This window comes from Salmo salar, chromosome ssa09 (assembly GCF_905237065.1).
Source record: "Salmo salar chromosome ssa09, Ssal_v3.1, whole genome shotgun sequence".
Lineage (NCBI taxonomy): Eukaryota > Metazoa > Chordata > Actinopteri > Salmoniformes > Salmonidae > Salmo > Salmo salar.
Window position 1 is genome coordinate 91,333,476 of NC_059450.1, and position 23,668 is coordinate 91,357,143.

Genomic DNA, 23,668 nt, shown 5'->3' on the forward strand with positions numbered 1-23,668 from the left:
TGACGCCATAACGGGTGTACTGGCAGCCATTTTGAGTGTACCCATAGCATTAAAGCAGCAGGAAGTAAAAGCAGGAAGTGTTGTTAGTTACCATCATGGTCTTGGAGTTTCCCCCCAGTGAGTCTTGCAGCAGGCGGGTGAGTTTGGAGTTCCTGTAGGGGACGTGGGTGCTCTTCCCGTCCACCAGAGCTGAGATGACGTTACCCAGCGTGGACAGAGACAGGTTGATCTTAGTGGCCTCTTTCAGCCGCTGGCCCGTCGCTCCCGTCTTCCCCTGACGCTCAGAACCCTGGGGGGGGACAGGGTACAGTGTGGTGGGTTAACTGGTGTTTTTATGTTTTCTTCAGTTTACTATGTGGGGGGAGACAGAGACAGACAGACAGACAGAGACAGACAGAAAGACACAGACAGAGAGACACAGACAGACAGGCAGACACAGACAGACAGGCAGACAGACAGACAGGCAGAGAGAGACAGACAGGCAGAGAGAGACAGACAGGCAGAGAGAGACAGACAGGCAGAGAGAGACAGACACAGACAGGCAGAGAGAGACAGACAGACTGAGACAGACTGAGACAGAGAGGTGGTGGGGGTTAACTGGTGTTTTTATGTTTTCTGTCTGTTTGCTATGTGTGGGGGGGGAGAGAGACAGAGAGAGAGACAGACAAACAGAGAGACAGACAGAGAGAGGTGGTGGGGGTTAACTGGTGTTTTTATGTTTTCTGTCTGTTTGCTATGTGTGGGGGGGGGGGAGACAGAGGGGCCACACCTTATAAAGCCACAGATGCATTTCTATTCCACAATAAATGTTGAATCTGATAAGAACACGCTCAACATGCCTTACTGACTTCCCCTAGCGGCCTTTAAAACTCATCATTGGAGTAAAAATGCTCATAAAAGTCCTATATTGAAATTATAATTATAATTCAAATTGCAGAGACAAAGAAGACCCTAGGCAGAGAAATGTATGAAAGTAATCTATACAGATTATGTTCTTATATCTCAAAAAACAGTTACCAATAATTTTCTTACTCCTGAAAAAGCATCAAGTTTCCTCTATGGGAGATTCCATCTGTTGAGAAAAATGATATTTTTAATTCTTCATGTGACTTCCTTACCGCCAGATCCACTAAGTGGAGTTTTCCCATGCGTACGTGCTGGTCTCCATCCACGCCCTTCTCACTGCACTCGATGGTGATGGTGAAGATGGCATGAGAGCGAGAGCTGTGTTCATTCATGTTGGTGGAGCCAACCGAGCCTAGGTGGGATAAAGAACACTTTCAGAAACATAAAATTCATCAGATTGAATTTTCTTGGTTACACTTCATGGTAACTTCCATGAGTGTGGTGTAACCTTTATTCAAGCAGGAAAAGACCCTTGAGGTTATAAACCTCTTTTGTGAGGGGGGCCTGGCAAATGGTATACATGCTCATGAATTTGAATGCTTAGAACACTTCTAAAATGTTTAATGTGAAACTTTACGATTCTTGTGCCCCATTGTCATAATCCTGTCCATGTCATCAGCGTTGTTCACCACATAACCAGACAGGTCCTTGATGTAAACGCCCACATCTGGCCTCTCCTTCACCTGGCGGTCACACCAACACAAGCCAATGACATGAGTTAGGAGCAGGCAATACTATCGAATTCCTATTTACCTTAACCTGTTGGGGGTAGGGGGCAGTATTTACACGGCCGGATAAAAAACGTACCGGATTTAATCTGGTTATTACTACTGCCCAGAAACTAGAATATGCATATAATTATTGGCTTTGGATAGAAAACACCCTAAAGTTTCTAAAACTGTTTGAATGGTGTCTGTGAGTATAACAGAACTCATATGGCAGGCAAAAACCTGCGAAGATTCCTTACAGGAAGTGCCCTCTCTGACCATTCCTTGAGCTTCTTGTCTCTGTTTATTGAAGACTGAGGATCTTTGCTGTAACGTGACACTTCCTACGGCTCCCATAGGCTCTCAGAGCCCGGGAAAAAGCTGAATGATGTAATTCCAGCCCCAGGCTGAAACACATTAGCGCTTTTGGCAAGTGCTCTATCAGAGGACAATGGGCGGAGGCGCGTGCACGAGGGGATCCCATGCTTTTATTTTCTTTCGTCTTTGAACGTAAACACAGATTCCCGGTCGGAATATTATCGCTTTTTTACGAGAAAAATGGCATAAAAATTGATTTTAAACAGCGGTTGACATGCTTCGAAGTACGGTAATGGAATATTTAGACATTTTTTGTCACGAAATGCGTCGTGCTCGTCACCCTTATTTACCATTCGGATAGTGTCTTGAACGCACGAACAAAACAGAGGATATTTGAACATAACTATGGATTATTTTGAACCAAACCAACATTTGTTATTGAAGTAGACGTCCTGGGAGTGCATTCTGACGAAGACAGCAAAGGTAATCAAACTTTTCTAATAGTAAATCGGAGTTTGGTGAGTGCTAAACTTGCTGGGTGTCTAAATAGCTAGCCCTGTGATGCCGGGCTATCTACTCAGAATATTGCAAAATGTGCTTTCACCGAAAAGCTATTTTAAAATCGGACATAGCGAGTGCATAGAGGAGTTCTGTATCTATAATTCTTAAAATAATTGTTATGCTTTTTGTGAACGTTTATCGTGAGTAATTTAGTAAATTCACCGGAAGTTTGCTAGTTCTGAACGTCACATGCGAATGTAAATAGCTGGTTTTTGATATAAATATGAACTTGATTGAACAAAACATGCATGTATTGTATAACATAATGTCCTAGGGTTGTCATCTGATGAAGAATCAAAGGTTAGTGCTGCATTTAGCTGTGGTTTGGGTTTATGTGACATTATATGCTAGCTTGAAAAATGGGTGTCTGATTATTTCTGGCTGGGTACTCTACTGACATAATCTAATGTTTTGCTTTCGTTGTAAAGCCTTTTTGAAATCGGACAGTGTGGTTAGATTAACGAGAGTCTTGTCTGTAAAATAGTGTAAAATAGTCATATGTTTGAGAAATTGAAGTAATAGCATTTCTAAGGTATTTGAATAACGCGCCACGGGATTTAACTGGCTGTTGAGTAGGTGGGACGATTTCGTCCTGCCGACCCTAGAGAGGTTAATATCTTAAGTTCCCTCCTGGGAACCAACAACGTTATCATGCTCATCTGTATTAGAAACTAAGAAGTGAATTATGAGAGGTTTAATCGTATATAGTTCCCTTAACAGAGAACATCCCACAGTCATGGGAACCAACAACATTGATGTATTATTGACAAACCAATGGAGATTAGTTATGATAAGGAAATCATCTTTAGTTCCCTTTCTGGGCCCCTAGTATTGTGTAATGTCCTGTTCTGTCCTTCACGGAACCAACAACGTTATCATACTCCACTTTATCATTTGGTCACTGTGGTCTTCAAATCTAACCAATAAGCTACTACCTATGAAGCTAGCGCCAGTGTTTTGTGCCTTATATTCTTGGTTAATGTAATGAACGGTCATAATTATGGGTAATGTTCTTCATTTCTACAGCTGCGTCGTACAGCTACTTCTTGCTAAATGAATGGGATGTTTATTCTGAGAAGCAGATCATATCCTCTTACCTCCAGCCTCTGCATCTGGTCCTTCCCGAGCAGGTCCCTCACTTCTTCATTGTAAATCTCCAGATAAGAGACGCGAACTAAGAACCTGCGGTTGACAGGAAAGATACTTATTTCAGATCAACCTTCAACTGAGAGACAGTGAGCAACAAGCATGTCAAAAACATTGCCTGTCTTTTTTTCTTGTATGCCTAAGAATGTTCTGTTTACATTGACTCCAACCAGTGTCTTAACCAGTGTTTCATGATTGAGGCCTTTTGCTCTCCTAGGAGCTGAAAGGAATAAGTCAAGTCAGTCTTATCATGTTGTATCAAACAATTGCCTGGCCATAAACTAGTATTGATTTATTGTTTTGCCTGTTTGTGTTAAATGTCCTTACCGGGTGTCGCCCTCTGCTTTGGCGATGTGGCCGAACACATGAGCAAAGGAGTTGGGGATTATTCCTCGGAGCTCTGGCACTGCCCTCACTCCCTCCATGGTGAACGTCTTTCCTGTCCCTGTCTGTCCGTACGCAAAGATGGTCCCTGGAGAAAACACAGGCTCAGTATTAAAACATTAAGGAGGCGGTTTCCCAGGCAGAGATTGAGCCTAGTCCTGGACTAAAAAGCATTCTCAATGGAGAATATCTACTTGGCTAAATCTGTGTCTGGGATACCGCCCCTTCGTGGTGGATGAAACAGCAACACTCCTAATCTGAATACACACATCACTTTAACTGAATGGAGGCTGTCACTTATAAACATGGGGCCTATGCTGAAAAGGAATTCACAAAAGCCATCTGATAATAGGCCTGTCATTGTCAGTCAGTCAACACGTGCAATTGTGTTGTTTTACATGGTGTATCAACAACAGCAAATGAACAAAGCATTTCCATCATTCAGATCATTCCAAATCCTCTCTCCATTTACCATTGTAACCCTCTAATACTGAGTCTATGATGGGGCGGGCTGTCAGATTGTAAACGTCCAGCTGTTTGCTGTCTGGTCCGAACACGGTGTCAAATGTGAAGGTTTTGGGGGGTTCGTGGGTGGTCTCTAATTTGTTGACGGTGATGGTCCCTCGGTTCTCATCCACACTGACGGCCTGCTTGTGGCCCATACTCCTCTCCTTCTGGTTCAGCGGTCGACATCGCACAACCACTTTCACGTTGTCCATGACCTCCGGCTTGTCAGATTTGTCCATCTTGTTGCTCTGCAAAGGGGAATAACTATGCATGATGCCAGCCACCTAGTAGCTACGTGATTTCAGAGCCGATGGCTCAGCATGATGTCATGTAATGCAATATGAAAACACTGCTCATAGCTAACGTTATTCATCTCACCACAGCAAAGGGAGAGATCAAACTGTCTGGCTAACTTGTCTCAATGAATTCAGTTAGCAAGCTAACATTACAATACAGCTAACGTTAGCAAAGATATCTAGTTAGGAAGCTAATTTAACTGTCAAGATAGCTGAAAGATCTAGTTGCTAGTCCAATGGATGGCCAATCAATACGTGCTGGCACGTAGCTAGCTAGTTAGCTGGCTCGCTATACTGCAATGTATTGCATGCAAGCAAGCTAATGTTAGCATGTTAACTAACCAGCTGCTGCATCGCTATGCACAACGAATAAAACGTAGTTAACACAACAACTTGGCTAGATGCCCCTTGCTGCATCCTAGTTTTAACGTGGCTACATCTCTATCAAATATAATGACACTGTCTAAAACAGGTTGAAAATAGCTAATGCTAACTCATCCAAAACCCAAGACGAAGCTAACTATTGCAAGGTAAAATAGTTAGCATCACATCAAAAAAGAAGGGAGGACCCCTCTGAAAAACACACAAAAATAAAGCGAAATAGAAAGAGCCCACTTACCGGCATTTTAAGACCTCAGTTTTGATGATTAAATAATATGAGACAATAGCAAACGCGTTTTGATGGTTTGATGGAAGTGTTTATCTTATGAAAATGATTGAGATGCCAATGCTGTGCCCATTTCCTCCAATGCTGATAACGTTTGTTGTCACGTCTGGACGAATTGAAGCTGCGGCTGCGCAGTAACAGGATTGGGGGACTAGCTTGGTAAAGTAAAGTACAGTAGAGATGGCATAGCTATAGGTAGAGGTCAAAGGCCTAGCTCACTATGTCTGTTGTAGTGAACAACGTCACATTTTTGTATTCACCTAAAATGTTAGTTGAAAAACGTTAAGACAAACAGTGAGATGAAAAACAGAACAGGGGAACATGATCCATGCAACAGCCAATAAAACGAGTCTTTTTGCTATAATGTGTCATACATTATTTATTTTCAGCACTCAAAGAGCAGAGAAGGAGAATCCCTTAGGACACATGTGTCTCTGTTATCAGAAAAGTATTCAATGTACAGGACAGAACACATACCATGGAGTGTGCAGTTATTCAGCAAAATCACGTTGAGAATGTAACAAATGCATGCTATAGTTGACAAAAGCATTGTTTATTACCACTATATGATCATCACTTTGTATACATTTAGCCTCTGGTAAAAACACTGTTATTGTTTTTCAAATCTAGACTCTGTGGGCTTTGCAAAGGCACTGAACAGTGTGTCCTTTAGCTCTTGAATAAAGAAAACACTCATTCTTTATGCAAAACATTGGTCTGAGTTGGGTTTGTGCAACGGATTGGTAAAAATAACTGTATACAGTAGGTCTATGTGCAACTCATGCTTCTGCACATCAAAAAATACACAAATATATCTCAGAACCTTATAGTTATGTCTACAGTTTAAAACAGGCCCAAGGAATCTCAAGGGGAAAACGTTTTTTCCCCCTTGTATTTGGTCACTATATGGCAGTAATATAATACATTATTTTCAACACACATAAAATACACATGCACACTCTTCCACAGATTTGGCATCTCGTTTGGCAGTGTCAAAGCGTGGAGATCCATAGAAATAGAATTTCTAGAATGGACATTCCTTTTCAAGTCAACGTTATGTGATGGGGTTGCATATCAAATTGTCACGGTCTAAGGAGCTTCCCCCATTCTAGTCATTCTATTTCTATGTGAAAAACACACATATAAAAACTAAACACTACAGGCCGTCAACTGAACCGGTCTAGGAACTGTAGAACACTGCTATGGAAGAGGCCCGTGTGGCCACTGCTCTCCTGGGTGAGCAGAACTCGTCCGTCAGGCCGATGCCTATGAAGCAGGACAGGCTCACCCTGCATCAGACTCATTTCTGACTCTGTCTGGGCCTGGTAGGACGTCCCTACTCTGTGTCTGAGGGGGGATAGAGAAAGGGGAATGAGTGTAATAGAGAAAGAGATTGTCTATCTAACAAATAACATAATAAACTCAGCAACAACAAAAAACGTCCCTTTTTCAGGACCCTGTCTTTCAAAGATAATTTGTAAAAATCCAAATAACTTCACAGATCTTCATTGTAAAGGGTTTAAACACTGTTTCCCATGCTTGTTCAATGAACCATAAACAATTAATGAACATGCACCTGTGGAATGGTCGTTAAGACACTAACAGCTTACAGACGGTAGGGAATTAAGGTCACAGTTATGAAAACTTAGGACACTAAAGAGGCCTTTCTTCTGACTCTTAAAAAAACCAAAAGAAAGATGCCCAGGGTCCCTGCTCATCTGTGTGAACATGCCTTAGGCATGCTGCAGGGAGGCATGAGGACTGCAGATGTGGCCAGGGCAATACATTGCAATGTCCGTACTGTGAGACGCTTAAGACAGCGCTACTGGGAGACAGGACAGACAGCTGATCATCCTCGCAGTGGCAGACCATGTGTAACAACACCTACACAGGACCGGTACATCCGAACATCACACCTGCAGGACAGGTACAGGATGGTAACAACAACTGCCTGAGCTACACCAGGAACGCACAATCCCTCCATCAGTGCTCAGACTGTCCGCAATATGCTGAGAGAGGCTGGACTGAGGGCTTGTAGGCATGTTGTAAGGCAGGTCCTCACCAGACACCACTGGCAACAACGTTGCCTATGGTCACAAACCCACCGTCGCTGGACCAGACAGGACTGGCAAAAAGTGCTCTTCACTGACGAGTCGCGATTTTGTCTCACCAGGGCTGATGGTCGGATTTGCGTTTATTGTCAAAGGAATGAGTGTTACACCGAGGCCTGTACTCTGGAGCGGGATCAATTTGGAGGTGGAGGGTCCGTCATGGTCTGGGTCGGTGTGTCACAGCATCATCGGACTGAGCTTGTTGTCATTGCAGGCAATCTCAACACTGTGCGTTACAGGGAAGACATCCTCCTCCCTCATGTGGTACCCTTCCTGCAGGCTCATCCTGACACGACCCTCCAGCATGACAATGCCACCAGCCATACTGCTCATTCTTTGCGTGATTTCGAGCAAGACAGGAATGTCAGTGTTCTGCCATGGCCAGCTAAGAGCCCGGATCTCAATCCCATTGAGCACGTCTGGGACCTGTTGGATCGGAGGGTGAGGGCTAGGGCCATTCCCCCCAGAAATGTCCGGGAACTTGCAGGTGCCTTTGTGGAAGAGTGGGGTAACATCTCACAGCAAGAACTGGCAAATCTGGTGCAGTCCATGAAGAGGACTGCAGTACTTAATGCAGCTGGTAGCCACACCAGATACTGACTGTTACTTTTGATGTTGACCCCTCTCTGCAGTACTTAATGCAGGCTGGTGGCCACACCAGATACTGACTGTTACTTTTGATGTTGACCTCCCCTTTGTTCAGGGACACATTATTCCATTTCTGTTAGTCACATGTCTGGAACTTGTTCAGTTTATGTCTCAGTTGTTGAATCTTGTTTTGTTCATACAAATATTTACACATGTTAGCTGAAAATAAACCGTTTTTTTACCTTTATTTGACTAGGAAAGTCAGTTAATAACATATTCTTATTTTCAATGACGGCCTGGGAACAGTGGGTTAACTGCCTTGTTCAGGGGCAGAACAACAGATTTTCTTTTTTTTTAACCTTGTCAGCTCGGGGATTTGATCTTGCGACCTTTCGGTTACAAGTCCAACACTCTAACCACTAGGTGAACTGCAGCCCCCCAAAAAAGAAACGTCCTCCCACTGTCAACTGCAGTGAGAGGACGTTTCTTTTTTGGGGGCTGCAGTTGACAGTGAGAGAACGTTTCTTTTTTTTCTGAGTTTATATGCCATTTAGCAAACGCTTTTATTCAAAGACACTTATAGTCAAGCGTATATTTTACATATGGGGGGGCCCCAGTGGGAATCGAACTCACAACCCTTGTGAAGCAAGTGAGCCACAGAGGACCACCATCACATACAAAATACAGAAATCCTACTTCCTGAAGCCAGACACTAAGCAGGCCAGTTTGTGAAAAAGGAGGTGCTGGTTCCTCTCCTACCTGCTAGGGCTGCTGGACTGTATTGACGCAGATGGTGCTGATGATGATAATGAAGACGTAGGTTTCTGATTGGAAGTCAGAACATCAGAGGGGTTTGTCTCCAGACCTTTCCTAAGAACAGGAGCCTTGCCTTCTTTCAGTATGATCCCAGGCCCGTCTCGCCCCAGTGTGAGTGATGGAGCCCAGACCTCCAGGGGAGGTGGACCAGGCCGGGTACTGGCGGGGGGCTGGCTACCCGAGGGTAGGGAGGTGATCCTGGGCCGTGGTAGAGGGGAATCAGGCTGGATCAGGAACCGCACTGACTTGGTGGGCTGAGGGAGAAAACACATACACAATGTTGACATTATGATACAGCAGTGGAATAGGAATAAAGATTATTGATGCTGGATATAGCAGACAGTGGCAGTCAGAATGTGCTACGTGAATGAGTTCATGGTAAGAGAGAATTTCAAAATAAATAAAAATGAAATAGAAGTCAAAATAGACATGAAACCAGTCAACTATCCCTCTAAGCTACTTAATAAGATCTAGAAGGCAGGTGTGCGTGTTACCTTCTCTGTGTTGTTCTTGAGGGCGTCTGGTCTCACTAGGATAGAATGTATGGAGTGCTGACCATTCGATGCTGCTTGCCTCGTCTCCAACACCTGCCTCGTCTCCAACACCTGCCTCGTCTCCAACACCTGCCTATCAAACGCCTCTCTTGCAGCAGTGTCCCTGTCCTTCATAGAACTACCACTAGAGGGCGCTGGCCCTTCAGACATCCAGGCCAGAGATCTGTTGTGATTGGGCAGGATGCTCATGTGTTGTTTCTTCCTGAGCAGAGCAGGGGAGAAGCCAGGGCCCTGGATGTGGCTAAAGTTCTGGCTGTGAGATTGGGACTGAGAATGGGGCTGAAGGCCTGAGGTAGCGGTGGTAGTGTGGGGGTAGTGGTTACTGCACTGGGACGAGCTCTGGGACGAGCTCTGACTGTGGGTCTGGGATTGAAGGGCTGAGCTGGATGAGATGGTGGTGTGGGGGTAGTGTTTTCCCCGCTGAGATGAGCCTGAGAGTACATGAAACATACTTTGAAGTCACTCAAAATGGATCCTTATCAACGCAATGTAATTTCCACTGCACTGTTCTGGGTTCCACATTGTACCATCTGACATATCAACTAGAATAGACAGGTTTACTATCTCTGACTAGTCAATACTGAATAGAGAAGCCTCCTTTACAGGTTTACTATCTCTGACTGGTCAATACTGAATAGAGAAGCCTTCTTTACAGGTTTACTATCTCTGACTGGTCAATAATGAATAGAGAAGCCTTCTTTACAGGTTTACTATCTCTGACTGGTCAATACTGAATAGAGAAGCCTTCTTTCCTGGCTTAATATTGCTGATTGGTCAATACTGCATAATGTTAGGATTTTAACCAACCAACATAGTTGAGACTGAGAATAAAGCACTATGGAACTGTGGAACCATCCAACAGCTGAAAACCATCCATCGTTACCTCTGTGTGAACGATGGAAGACCCTCCTCACTGTGTCCCATCCCTCCGAGCCCACCCCATGCAGGGATTGTCTCATGGCGCCGCCTGATGATATCATAGGCTGCGTGGCCAAGGATATGGACTGCTGCGGAACCCGTTGTCGAGTAGAGTAACTAGTGCCATCTGAGTTGACCCTGTGGAGAGCTAGAACCACCGCTGGCGTTTTGGAGGACGAGGAGGTTCTTCTTCCAGAGACTGTACCAGGGCCTGCCGTCACTGCCTTGGAATCCAAGAGCCTGGCAGAGGTTCTGCGGCAGGCAGGGAATAAATAGATATTGGTGTCAAAATCAATAAATTAGGTGTCCATGACACAAATGAAAGTCAAAATAGATGGAACCACTGTAGGAAAGTAGTGTCACTGATGACCCCCACATCAGCTAACAGAAAGGCTGATCCCTCTGATAACTTTAACCACAGCATTACAATCCAAATAACAATTGCCACTCATTTCTCATGGTCTGCGTAATAAAACCGTCAGAAATAGCTCTCCCGCTTACCTGAGGACAGGTGTGACATAGTTGCCGGGCAGAATGCCCACTTTGCCTGTCCGTAGAGAGAGGCCTCGGAGCCAGCCCTCCTTAAACTTCCCATACACCCCCACCATCTCCCCCTTCCTCAGCTCCAGTTCCTCAGAACGACGGGGCTTGTAGGAGTACAGAGCAGCACACCTGAAGAACGGATTACATGTTAGATTACAACAATCTCACATACAGTTCATTCGGAAAGTATTCAGACCCCTTCACTTTTTCAAAATGTTGTTACGTTACAACCTTATTCTAAAATGGATTAAATCATTTTCTCCCCTCATCAATCTAAACACAATACCCCATAATGACAAAGCAAAAACTGTTTTTTTGAATTTTGTGCACATTTATTAAAAATGAAAAACAGAAATACCTTATTTACATAAGTATTCAGACCCTTTGCTATGAGACTCTAAATTGAGCTCAGGTGCATCATGTTTAAATTTATCATCCTTGAGATGTTTCTATAACTTGATTGGAGTCCACTTGTGGTGAATTCAATCGATTGGACATGATTTGGAAAGGCACACACCTGTCTATATAAGGTCCCACAGTTGACAGTGCATGTTAGTGCAAAAACCAAGCCACGAGGTCAAAGGAATTGTCCGTAGAGCTCAGAGACAGGATGTTTTTCAGCAGCAGGGACTGTGAGATTAGTCAGGATTGAGGGAAAGATGAACAGAGCAAAGTACAGAGAGATCCTTGATGAAAACCTGCTCCAGAGCGCTCACAAAGGTTCCCCTTCCAACAGGACAACAACCCTAAACACACAGCCAAGACAACGCAGGAGTGGCTTTGGGACATGTCCTTGAGTGGCCCAGCTAGAGCCCGGACTTGAACCCAATCTAACATCTCTGGAAAGACCTGCAAATAGCTGTACAGCGACGCTCCCCATCCAAACTGACAGAGCTTGAGAGGATCTGCAGAGAAGAATGAGATAAACTCTCCAAATACAGGTGTGCCAAGCTTGTAGTAAAAATGTATAAACAACTATTTTTGCTTTGTCATTATGGGGTATTGTGTGTAGATTGATAAGCAAAAAAAAATATGGAATCAATTTTATAATAAGGCTGTAACGGAACAAAATGTGGAAAAAGTCAAGGGGTCTGAATACTTTCTGAATGCACTGTAGATACAGACACACTGTAATGAAGTCACTGTAGATACAGACACACTGTAATGAAGTCACTGTAGATACAGACACACTGTAATGAAGTCACTGTAGATACGGACACACTGTAATGAAGTCACTGTAGATACAGACACACTGTAAGGAAGTCACACTGTAGATACAGACACACTGTAATGAAGTCACTGTAGATACAGACACACTGTAAGGAAGTCACTGTAGATACAGACACACTGTAAGGAAGTCACACTGTAGATACAGACACACTGTAATTAAGTCACTGTAGATACAGACACACTGTAATGAAGTCACTGTAGATACAGACACACTGTAAGGAAGTCACACTGTAGATACAGACACACTGTAATGAAGTCACTGTAGATACAGAGACACTGTAAGGAAGTAACTGTAGATACAGACACACTGTAATGAAGTCACACTGTAGATACAGACACACTGTAATGAAGTCACTGTAGATACAGACACACTGTAAGGAAGTCACACTGTAGATACAGACACACTGTAATGAAGTCACTGTAGATACAGAGACACTGTAAGGAAGTAACTGTAGATACAGACACACTGTAATGAAGTCACACTGTAGATACAGACACACTGTAATGAAGTCACTGTAGATACAGACACACTGTAAGGAAGTCACTGTAGATACCGACACACTGTAATGAAGTCACTGTAGATACAGACACACTGTAATGAAGTGACTGTAGATACGGACACACTGTAATGAAGTCACTGTAGATACAGACACACTGTAATGAAGTCACTGTAGATACAGACACACTGTAAGGAAGTCACACTGTAGAAACAGACACACTGTAATGAAGTCACTGTAGATACAGACACACTGTGAGGAAGTCACTGTAGATACAGACACACTGTAATGAAGTCACTGTAGATACAGACACACTGTAAGGAAGTCACACTGTAGATACAGACACACTGTAAGGAAGTCACTGTATAGATGACAAATTCCATATCTCATGTTTAAATGACCTTTCCAGGTCATGTATAATTTATAGTGTTGAACCATTGTCACGCTACTCCATTCTGGTGTTACTACTTTGGTTATTACTACCGTTTTCCTGCAGTGTTGCTGAAAGGCTACAGCTGTTACTAGTCCAGTGCTAGTCCAGTGATAGTCCAGGTTTAGTCCAGTGATAGTCCAGTGTTAGTCCAGTGATAGTCCAGTGTTAGTCCAGTGTTAGTCCAGTGTTCAAAAGCTGATGGAGTTGCTAGGTGGCGAACTGCTTGGTATCAGCGGAGGTTGTTACTACCATTTTACTACTGTATTACTCGGTAGTTACTAGAGGTTGACCAATTAATCGGAACGGCCGATTAATTAGGGCAGATTTCAAGTTTTCATAACAATCGGTAATCGGTATTTTTGGCCACCGTTTTCCCGATTTCTTTATTTTTTTATTTTTTTTACACCTTTATTTAACTAGGCAAGTCAGATTAAGAACACATTCTTATTTTCAATGATGGCCTAGGAACGGGGGTTAACTGCCTTGTTCAGGGGGGATTCGGGGATTCGTTTTTGCAACCTTCTGGTTACTAGTCCAACGCTCTAACCACCTGCCTTACATTGCACTCCACGAGGAGCCTGCATGGCAGGCTGAATACCTGTTACACGAGGGCAGCAAGAAGCCAAGGTAAGTTGCTAGCTAGCATTAAACTTATCTTATAAAAAACTATCAATAAAAAAATACGGACCGGTTCCGTATTTCACTGAAAGAAAAACTTTTGTTTTCGAGATGATAGTTTCCGGATTCGACCATATTAATGACCAAAGGCTCGTATTTCTGTGTGTTTATTATATTACAATTAAGTCTATGATTTGATAGAGCAGTCTGACTGAGCGATGGTAGGCACCAGCAGGCTCGTAAGCATTCATTCAAACAGCACTTTTGTGCGTTTTGCCAGCAGTTCTTCGCAATGCATTGCGCTGTTTATAACTTCAAGCCTGTCAACTCCCAAGATTAGGCTGGTGTAACCGATGTGAAATGGCTAGCTAGTTAGCGGGTGCGCACTAATAGCGTTTCAAACATCTCTCGCTCTGAGACTTGGAGTAGTTGTTCCCCTTGCTCTGCATGGGTAACGCTGCTTCGAGGGTGGCTGTTGTCGATGTGTTCCTGGTTCGAGCCCAGGTAGGAGCGAGGAGAGGGACGGAAGCTATACTGTTACACTGGCAATACTAAAGTGCCTATAAGGACATCCAATAGTCAAAGGTATATATGAAATACAAATCGTATAGAGAAAAATAGTCCCATAATTCCGATAATAACTACAACCTAAAACTTCATACCTGGGAATATTGAAGACTCATGATAAAAGGAATCACCAGCTTTCATATGTTGCCATGTTCTGAGCAAGGCACTTAAACGTTAGCTTTCTTACATGGCACATATTGCACTTTTAGTTTCTTCTCCAACACTTTGTTTTTGCATTATTTAAACCAAATTGAACATGTTTCATTATTTATTTGAGGCTAAATTGATTTTATTGATGTATTATATTAAGTTAAAATAAGTGTTCATTCAGTATTGTTGTAATTGTCATTATTACAAATAAATAAAATTTAAAAAATCGGCCGATTAATTGGTATCGGGTTTTTTGGTCCTCCAATAATTGGTCGACCTCTAGTAGTTACTACTACGTTACTACTACGTTACTCTAATGTTTCTCCAGTGTTACTCACACACTGATGGAGAGCTGCTGAGTGGAAGACTGTTTGGTGTCGGCTGAGGCGGAGGGGGTCTGGGGGTTGATCAGATCCATGGTGATGGTGGGAGGAGCTTCACCACTACTCATCTTCCTCTCGCTCTATAGAAACAGAGGAGGAAGACCAGGATGTAAATATGTATACTGCCATAGAGTGTTCTTCCTCTCATCCTATAGAAACAGAGGAGGAAGACCAGGATGTAAATATGTATACTGCCAGAGTGTTCTTCCTCTCACTATATATAGAGAAAAACAGTCAATAATAGAAAAATCTATGTACAGTGTGTGCAAATGTAGAAGAGTAGGGAGGTAAGGCAATAAATAGGCCATAGAGGCAAAATAATTACAATTTAGCATTAACACTGGAATGATAGATGTGCAGATGATGATATGCAAGATATCATCATCTGGGGTGATACTGGGGTACTGGGGTGCAAAAGAGCAAGAGGATAAATAACAATATGGGGATGAGGTAGTTGGGTGGGCTATTTACAAATTGGCTGTGTACAGGTACAGTATCGGTAAGCTGCTATGACAGCTGATGCTTAAAGTTAGAGAGGGAGAAATAAGACTCCAGCTTCAGTGATTTTTGCAATTCGTTCCAGTCATTGGCAGCAGAGAACTGGAAGGAAAGCGGCCAAAGGAGGTGTTGGCTTTGGGGACGACCAGTGAAATATTCCTGCTGGAGCGCGTGCTACGGGTGGGTGCTGCTATGGTGACCAGTGACCTGAGATAAGGCGGGGCGTCGTCACCGGCCTATTAGCTGCCACTGATTCCCTTTTTTGTTTTCCCCCTGTTTGTGATTGTGTGCACCTGTTCGTAGTGGGGGTGATTAGCGGGGCTATAAGTATTAGCTGGTCCGCCTTCTCATTGTGCGGGATTGTCATTCCTGTTTGTGTGCTTGTGTTTACGCTTGTGCGTTAGTTTTGCGCTGCATGTGTTTTCCCCTGTGTTTGGGGCACTTTGTTTTGTGTGCGCGCTATTCGCTGTTTGGGGTGGCTTGTGTGTGTTCACCTCTTGACCCATTAAAAAGCCACTACCCTGTGCTCGCTGCTTCCTGCGTTTTGATTCCTCACTCACGACGCCCGAGCCTTACAGAATCCCGCACCACAATACTATGGAGTCAGCAGGAGCAGCGGCCAACCCCTCTCTCCACCTTCGGCTCCTCCGACGCAGCCACCTCCGCCTCCCACTGTGTCTGGCTCTAGCGCGCTTCGTCTGGCGCTCCCGAGGGAGTATGATGGAGCGGCGGCTGGGTGCCAGGGATTTCTGCTCCAGCTCGAGCTGTACCTGGCCACCGTCAGACCTGCTCCCTCGGGAGAGGAGAGCGTGAGTGCCCTCGTTTCCTGCCTGACGGGCCGAGCTCTGGAGTGGGCCAATGCTGTCTGGAATGGTCCAGACTCAGCGAGGGACCACAACCCAGAGTTCAGCGGCTGTTCCACCTCAGGCAGGAGACGAGGAGCGCGCAGGACTTCGCGCTGGAGTTCAGGACCTTGGCTGCTGGGGCGGGGTGGAACGACAGGGCCCTTATAAACCATTACCGGTGTAGTCTCCGGGCGGACGTCCGCAGGGAGCTAGCCTGTCGGGACACCGCTCTGTCCCTTGATGAGCTCATCAATATGTCCATCCGTCTGGACAATCTGCTGGCTGCCCACGGGCGTTCGGAAAGGGTCCTGTACGTTCCACCTCCGTGCACCCCCCGCGCATTCCCCCTGAATACGCCGATTTGGCGATCGCTTTCTGTAAAAAGAGGGCGCCCAAATTACCACCTCATCGACAGGGGGATTGTGCGATAGATCTCCAGGTTAACGCCGCGCTTCCCAAGAGTCACGTGTACCCCTTGTCACAGGAGGAGACGGTGGCTATGGAGACATATGTCACGGAATCTCTAGGACAGGGGTACATTCGGCCCTCCATCTCACACGCCTCCTCGAGTTTCTTTTTTGTGAAGAAAAAGGAGGGAGGTCTGCGTCCGTGCATTGATTACAGAGGTCTAAATGCTATCACGGTGGGGTTTAGTTACCCGCTACCTCTCATCGCTACGGCGGTGGAATCATTTCACAGAGCAAAATTCTTCACAAAACTGGATCTCAGGAGCGCGTATAACCTGGTGTGTATTAAGGATGGAGACGAGTGGAAAACCGCATTTAGTACCACATCGGGCCATTATGAGTACCTCGTCATGCCGTATGGGTTGAAGAATGCTCCAGCCGTCTTTCAAACCTTTGTAGACGAGATTCTCAGGGACCTGCACGGGCAGGGCGTGATTGTCTATATCGATGATATTCTGATATATTCCGCCACCCGCTCCGCGCATGTGTCCCTAGGTACGCAAGGTGCTTGGGAGACTGCTGGAGCATGACCTATACGTTAAGGCTGTCACGAATCCCACCGAAGGTGGCTCCCCTGTCTGCTCGGGCGGCGCTCGGCGGTCGTCGTCGCCGGTCTACTAGCCGCCGCTGATCCCTTTTTCCTTTTCTGTTGGTATGTCTTATTGTTTGCACCTGTTCCTTATTTGTGTGTGTTGATTTGTGGTTATTTAGCCTGTTATGGCTAGGGGGCAGTATTTTCACGGCTGGATAAAAAACATACCCGATTTAATCTGGTTACCACTCCTACCCAGTAACTAGAATATGCATATACTTATTACATATGGATAGAAAACACCCTAAAGTTTCTAAAACTGTTTGAATGGTGTCTGTGAGTATAACAGAACTCAAATGGCAGGTCAAAACCTGAGAGATTCCTTTACAGGAAGTGGCCTGTCTGACCATTTCTTGAACTTCTTTTCCATCTCTATCTTTTACTAAGGATCTCTGCTCTAACGTGACACTTCCTACGTCGTCCATAGGCGCTCAGAGCCCGGGAAAAAACAGAATGTCGTCATCCCAGCCCCAGGCTGAAACACATTATCGCCTTTCTCAAGTGGCCGATCAAGGGACTCTGGGCTTAGGCGCGTGACTCGACCGCCCCCGCCTTTGTGATTTTTTCCTCTGTTTGCCGAAAAGGAGATTCCCTGTCAGAATATTATCGCTTTTCTACGAGAAAAATGGCGTAAAAATTGATTTTAAACAGCGGTTGACATGCTTCGAAGTACGGTAATGGAATATTTAGAATTTTTTTGTCACGAATTGCGCCATGCGTGCGACCCTTCTTTACCATTTCGGATAGTGTCTGGAACGCACAAACAAAACGCCGCTATTCGGATATAACGATGGATTATTTTGGACCAAACCAACATTTGTTATTGAAGTAGCAGTCCTGGGAGTGCATTCTGACGAAGACAACAAAAGGTAATGAAACTTTTATAATAGTAAAGCTGATATTGGTGAGTGCTAAACTTGCCGGGTGTCTAAATAGCTAGCCCGTGATGCCTGGGCTATGTACTTAGAATATTGCAAAATGTGCTTTCACCAAAAAGCTATTTTAAAATCGGACATATCGAGTGCATAGAGGAGGTCTGTATCTATAATTCTTAAAATAATTGTTATGCTTTTTGTGAACGTTTATCGTGAGTAATTTAGTAAAATGTTAGCGAATTCCCCGGAAGTTTGCGGGGGGTATGCTAGTTCTGAACGTCACATGCTAATGTAAAAAAAAGCTGGTTTTTGATATAAATATGAACTTGATTGAACAAAACATGCATGTATTGTATAACATAATGTCCTAGGGTTGTCATCTGATGAAGATCATAAAAGGTTAGTGCTGCATTTAGCTGTCTTCTGGGTTTATGTGACATTATATGCTAGCTTGAAAAATGGGTGTCTGATTATTTCTGGCTTGGTACTCTGCTGACATAATCTAATGTTTTGCTTTCGTTGTAAAGCCTTTTTGAAATCGGACAGTGTGGTTAGATAAAGGAGAGTCTTATCTTTAAAATGCTGTGAAATAGTCATATGTTTGAAAAATTGAAGTTTTTGTATTTTAGAGGAGTTTGTATTTCGCGCCACGCCCATCATTGGATATTGGAGCAGGTGTTCCGCTAGCGGAACGTCTAGATGTAAGAGGTTAAGCCTGTTTAGCCCGCCCAGGTTTGTGCGGGATTATTTTATCCTCAGTGTGCTTGTTTGATGTGCTGGCGATCTGCTTGGATTATTTTCTTTCCGGACTGTGTGCCTGTTGTGTATGGGTTGGTAATTTTGTTCACACGCCTGTTGTGTTGGCGTCGACCGTGTCGTACCAGAGAAAATAAATCAAATTTTTCCTTACCTCTGCTCTCTGTGCCTGACTCCTACCACCACTCCTCGCATTCGTGACAGAATCCCGCACCACTTATGGAGTCAGCAGGAGCAGCTGCGCCTCCTCTCCCATCGATGGAGGAAAGGGTCCTCCATCATACCAGCATTCTCCACCGGATCGGTTCAGCTATGGATCAGATGATGGAGAGGATGGACCGATGGGAGAGGAGTGGCCTCCCTACCGCATCCCCAGCTCCTCTTCCCCCTCCACCTGCTACCCCTCCTCCGGCGTCCGGACCCGGGGCCCTACGCCTGGCTCTCCCCAGGGAGTATGATGGAGCAGCGGCTGGGTGCCAGGGGTTCCTGCTGCAGCTGGAGTTGTACCTGGCTACTGTTCATCCGACTCCCTCGGGAGAGGAGAGCGTGAGCGTCCTCGTCTCCTGCTTAACGGGTTGTGCCCTGGAGTGGGCCAACGCAGTGTGGTATGACTCGGCAAGGGATCACTACCCCGAGTTCACCCGGGCCATGTTCGACAACCCACCAGAAGGCCGGGCGGCGGGTGAACGGCTGTTCCACCTGCGGCAGGAGACGAGGAGCGCACAGGACTTTGCTCTGGAGTTCCGGACCTTGGCTGCTGGAGCGGGGTGGAACGACAGGGCCCTGATGGACCACTATCGTTGCAGCCTCCGGGAGGACGTCCGCCGGGAGCTAGCCTGTCGGGACACTACCCTCTCCCTGGATGAACTTATTGACATGTCCATTCGTCTCGACAACCTGCTGGCTGCCCGCGGGCATCCAGACCGGGCCCTGTTGGTTCCACCTCTAGGCCCTCCAGCTCCCATCCCTATGGAGCTAGGGGGGACAGCACCGAGGGGAACCGGAGGAGGAGGCTCCTCCTGTACCCGGTGTGGTCAGAGAGGACACACTGCCGACCGGTGCTGGAGGAGCTCCTCTGGGAATCGGGATGGCAGGCAGAGCACTCCTCGTTCACCCCACGTGAGTAAGCACCAACCTCACCCAGAACTCCCTGTTGGTCATATGTTTGTACTTATAACTTTCCCTGAGTTTTCTCCCTCTTTCCAGCATAAGGCACTAGTCGATTCAGGCGCAGCTGGAAACTTTATGGATTGTGGGCTCGCAGTAAGGCTAGGGATTCCCCTGGTGTCGTTGGACCAACCTTTCCCTGTGCACTCCTTAGATAGCCGACCATTAGGGTCAGGACTGGTCAGGGAGGCCACGGTGCCACTGCACATGGTAACGCAGGGGGATCATGGGGAATGGATAAGTCTCTTCCTCATTGATTCGCCTGTGTTTCCGGTGGTGCTGGGGATTCCCTGGCTGGCCAATCACAATCCTGATATTTCATGGAGACAGGGGGCTCTCAGGGGGTGGTCAGAGGAGTGGTCAGGCAGGTGTAAAGGAGTTTCCATCGGTGCGACGACGGTGGAGAGTCCAGACCAGGTTTCCACTGTGCGCATTCCCTCTGAATATGCCGATTTGGCTATCACCTTCTGTAAAAAGAGGGCGACCAGATTCCCACCTCATCGACGAGGGAATTGCGTGATAAACCTCCAGGTAAACGCTACACTTCCCAGGAGTCACGTTTGTCACAAGAGGAAACGCTGGCTATGGAGACATATGTCACAGAATCTCTGAGACAGGGGTACATTCGGCCCTCCATGTCACCCGTCTCCTCGAGTTTCTTTTTCGTGAATAAAAAGGATGGAGGTCTGCGTCTGTGCATTGATTATCGAGGTCTAAATTCCATCACAGTGGGGTTTAGTTACCCGCTACCTCTCATCGCTACGGCGGTGGAATCATTTCACGGAGCGTGTTTTTTCACGAAACTGGATCTCAGGTGAGCGTACAATCTGGTGAGTATCCGGGGAGGAGACGAGTGGAAAACCACGTTTAGTACCACATCGGGCCACTATGAGTACCTCGTCATGCCGTATGGGTTAAAGAATGCTCCAGCCGTGTATCAATCCTTTGTCGACGAGATTCTCAGGGACCTGCACAGGCAGGGTGTGGTGGTGTATATTGATGACATCCTGATCTATTCTGCCACACGCGCCTCGCATGTATCCCTGGTGCGCAAGGTGCTTGGGCGACTGCTGGAGCATGACCTGTACATTAAGGCTGAGAAATGTGTGTTTTCCAAACGAGCCGTTTCGTTCCTGGGGTATCGCATTTCCACCTCGGGGGTGGTGATGGAGTGTGAACGCGTTAAAGCCGTGCGTAATTGGCCGACTCCGACCACAGTAAAGGAGGTGCAGCGGTTCTTAAGGTTTGCCAATTACTACCAGAGGTTTATCCGGGGCTTTGGTCAGGTGGCTGCTCCCATTACCTCACTGCTGAAGGGGGGTCCGGCACGCTTGCGCTGGTCTACAGAGGCGAACAGAGCTTTCAGTCGTCTGAAGGAGCTGTTTACCGACGCTCCCATGCTGGCTCATCCGGACCCCTCTTTGGCATTCATAGTGGAGGTGGACGCGTCCGAGACTGGGGTGGGGGCCGTGCTATCACAGCGCTCGGGCACGCCACCAAAACTCCGCCCGTGCGCTTTCTTTTCTAGGAAGCTCGGTCCGGCGGAGCAGAACTATGACGTGGGGGACCGGGAGTTGTTAGCTGTAGTCAAGGCTCTGAAAGTGTGGAGACATTGTCTTGAGGGGGCTAAGCACCCTTTCCTCATCTGGACTGACCACCGTAATCTCGAGTACATCCGGGCAGCTAGGAGACTGAATCTGCGTCAGGCCAGGTGGGCCATGTTCTTTACCCGACTCCGGTTCACAATCTCCTATCGGCCAGGTTCACTTAACACTGTCCCGCCTATATGACACCAAGGAGAGGGCCATCGATCCAACTCCCATCCTCCCAGCGTCGTGCTTGGTAGCACCGGTGGTATGGGAGGTGGACGCGGAGATCGAGCGGGCATTACGGTTGGAACCTGCACCATCGCAGTGTCCAGCAGGTGTTCAGGACGTGCCGCTTGGTGTCCGTGATCGATTGATTCGATGGGCCCATAATCTCCCCTCTTCGGGTCACCCTGGGATCGAGAGGACATTTCGGAACCTGAGGGGAAAGTACTGGTGGCCCACCTTGGTAAAGGACGTGCGGTTTTATGTTTCCTCCTGCTCTGTGTGCGCTCAGAGCAAGGCTCCTCGACACCTGCCTAGAGGGAAATTACAGCCCTCCCCGTTCCACTGCGGCCGTGGTTGCACTTTTCAGTGGACTTCCTCACCGACCTTCCCTTATCTCAGGGGAACACCACAATCCTGGTCGTTGTGGATCGGTTCTCGAAGTCCTGCCGTCTCATCCCATTGCCCGGTCTCCCTACGGCTCTGCAGACTGCGGAGGCCCTGTTTACCCATGTCTTCCGGCACTACGGGGTGCCCAAGGACATTGTTTCTGATCGGGGTCCCCAGTTCACGTCCAGAGTTTGGAGGGCGTTCATGGAACGGTTGGGGGTCTCGGTCAGCCTGACCTCGGGTTTCCACCCCGAGAGTAATGGGCAGGTGGAGAGAGTGAACCAAGAGGTGGGTAGGTTTCTAAGGACGTATTGACTGGACCGGCCCAGAGAGTGGGCGAGGTACATTCCTTGGGCGGAGTTAGCCCAGAACTCACTTCGTCACTCCTCTACTAACATGTCACCCTTTCAGTGTGTTTTGGGTTACCAGCCGGTCCTGGCACCATGGCACCAGAGCCAGACCAAGGCTCCTGCGGTGGAGGACTGGGTACAGCACTCCAAGGAGACCTGGAGAGCCGTCCAGGAATCCCTGAAGGAGGCCAGTGGACGGCAGAAGAGGAGTGCTGACCGCCACCGCAGTGAGGCACCCGTGTTCGTACCGGGGGACAGGGTCTGGCTCTCGACCCAGAACCTGCCCCTCCGCGTGCCCTGCCGGAAGCTGGGGCCGCAGTGTGTGGGGCCCTTTAAAGTCCTGAGGAGGATAAACGAGGTGTGTTATCGGTTACAACTCCCTTCCTATTACCGCATTAACCCCTCGTTTCATGTGTCTCTCCTCAGGCCGGTCGTAGCTGGTCCCCTGCAGGAAGGTGAGGTGCTGGAGGTCCCTCCGCCCCCTCTGGACATCGGGGGGTCCCCGGCGTACAGCATACGGGCCATTCTGGACTCGAGACGCCGGGTGAGGGGCCTGCAGCACCTCGTAGACTGGGAGGGGTACGGTCCGGAGGAGAGGTGCTGGGTGCCGGCGGAGGATGTCTTGGACCCATCCATGTTGAGGGATTTCCATCGCCTCCGTCCAGATCGCCCTGCACCTTGCCCTCCGGGTCGTCCTCGAGGCCGGTGTCGGCGCACTGCAGGAGCCGCGTGTCAGGAGGGGGGTACTGTCACAATTCCCACCGACGGTGGCGCCCCCTCCTGCTCGGGTGGCGCTCGGCGGTCGTCGTCACCGGCCTATTAGCTGCCACTGATTCCCTTTTTTGTTTTCCCCCCGTTTGTGATTGTGTGCACCTGTTCGTAGTGGGGGGTGATTAGCGGGGCTATAAGTATTAGCTGGTCCGCCTTCTCATTGTGCGGGATTGTCATTCCTGTTTGTGTGCTTGTGTTTACGCTTGTGCGTTAGTTTTGCGCCGCATGTGTTTTCCCCTGTGTTTG

The 23,668-nt window shown here is 47.0% G+C and overlaps 2 protein-coding genes across 10 annotated transcripts in view; both read right to left on the reverse strand.

The window, feature by feature from the left end:
• The window catches only part of LOC106612218 (kinesin-like protein KIF3A), a 36,042-nt gene extending 30,414 nt beyond the window's left edge, over positions 1–5,628 (reverse strand). For all 6 annotated transcript variants that reach the window (XM_045724197.1, XM_045724196.1, XM_045724195.1 and 3 more), the window contains exons 1-7: positions 5,445–5,628; positions 4,495–4,777; positions 3,966–4,110; positions 3,590–3,674; positions 1,484–1,589; positions 1,119–1,258; positions 92–289 (exon numbers count right to left, since the gene is read on the reverse strand). In XM_045724197.1, the coding sequence (XP_045580153.1) occupies positions 92–289; positions 1,119–1,258; positions 1,484–1,589; positions 3,590–3,674; positions 3,966–4,110; positions 4,495–4,777; positions 5,445–5,450 (963 nt within the window). In that variant the 5' untranslated portion in view covers positions 5,451–5,628. The remainder of the gene's footprint in view (positions 1–91; positions 290–1,118; positions 1,259–1,483; positions 1,590–3,589; positions 3,675–3,965; positions 4,111–4,494; positions 4,778–5,444) is intronic.
• A 228-nt stretch (positions 5,629–5,856) lies between these two features.
• Positions 5,857–23,668, reverse strand: part of LOC106612220 (E3 ubiquitin-protein ligase SH3RF3) — a 33,079-nt gene continuing 15,267 nt past the window's right edge. For all 4 annotated transcript variants that reach the window (XM_014213188.2, XM_045724199.1, XM_045724200.1 and 1 more), the window contains 6 exons: positions 14,856–14,980; positions 10,981–11,151; positions 10,445–10,731; positions 9,502–9,992; positions 8,951–9,261; positions 5,857–6,839 (listed from right to left, as the gene is read on the reverse strand). In XM_014213188.2, the coding sequence (XP_014068663.2) occupies positions 6,659–6,839; positions 8,951–9,261; positions 9,502–9,992; positions 10,445–10,731; positions 10,981–11,151; positions 14,856–14,980 (1,566 nt within the window). In that variant the 3' untranslated portion in view covers positions 5,857–6,658. The remainder of the gene's footprint in view (positions 6,840–8,950; positions 9,262–9,501; positions 9,993–10,444; positions 10,732–10,980; positions 11,152–14,855; positions 14,981–23,668) is intronic.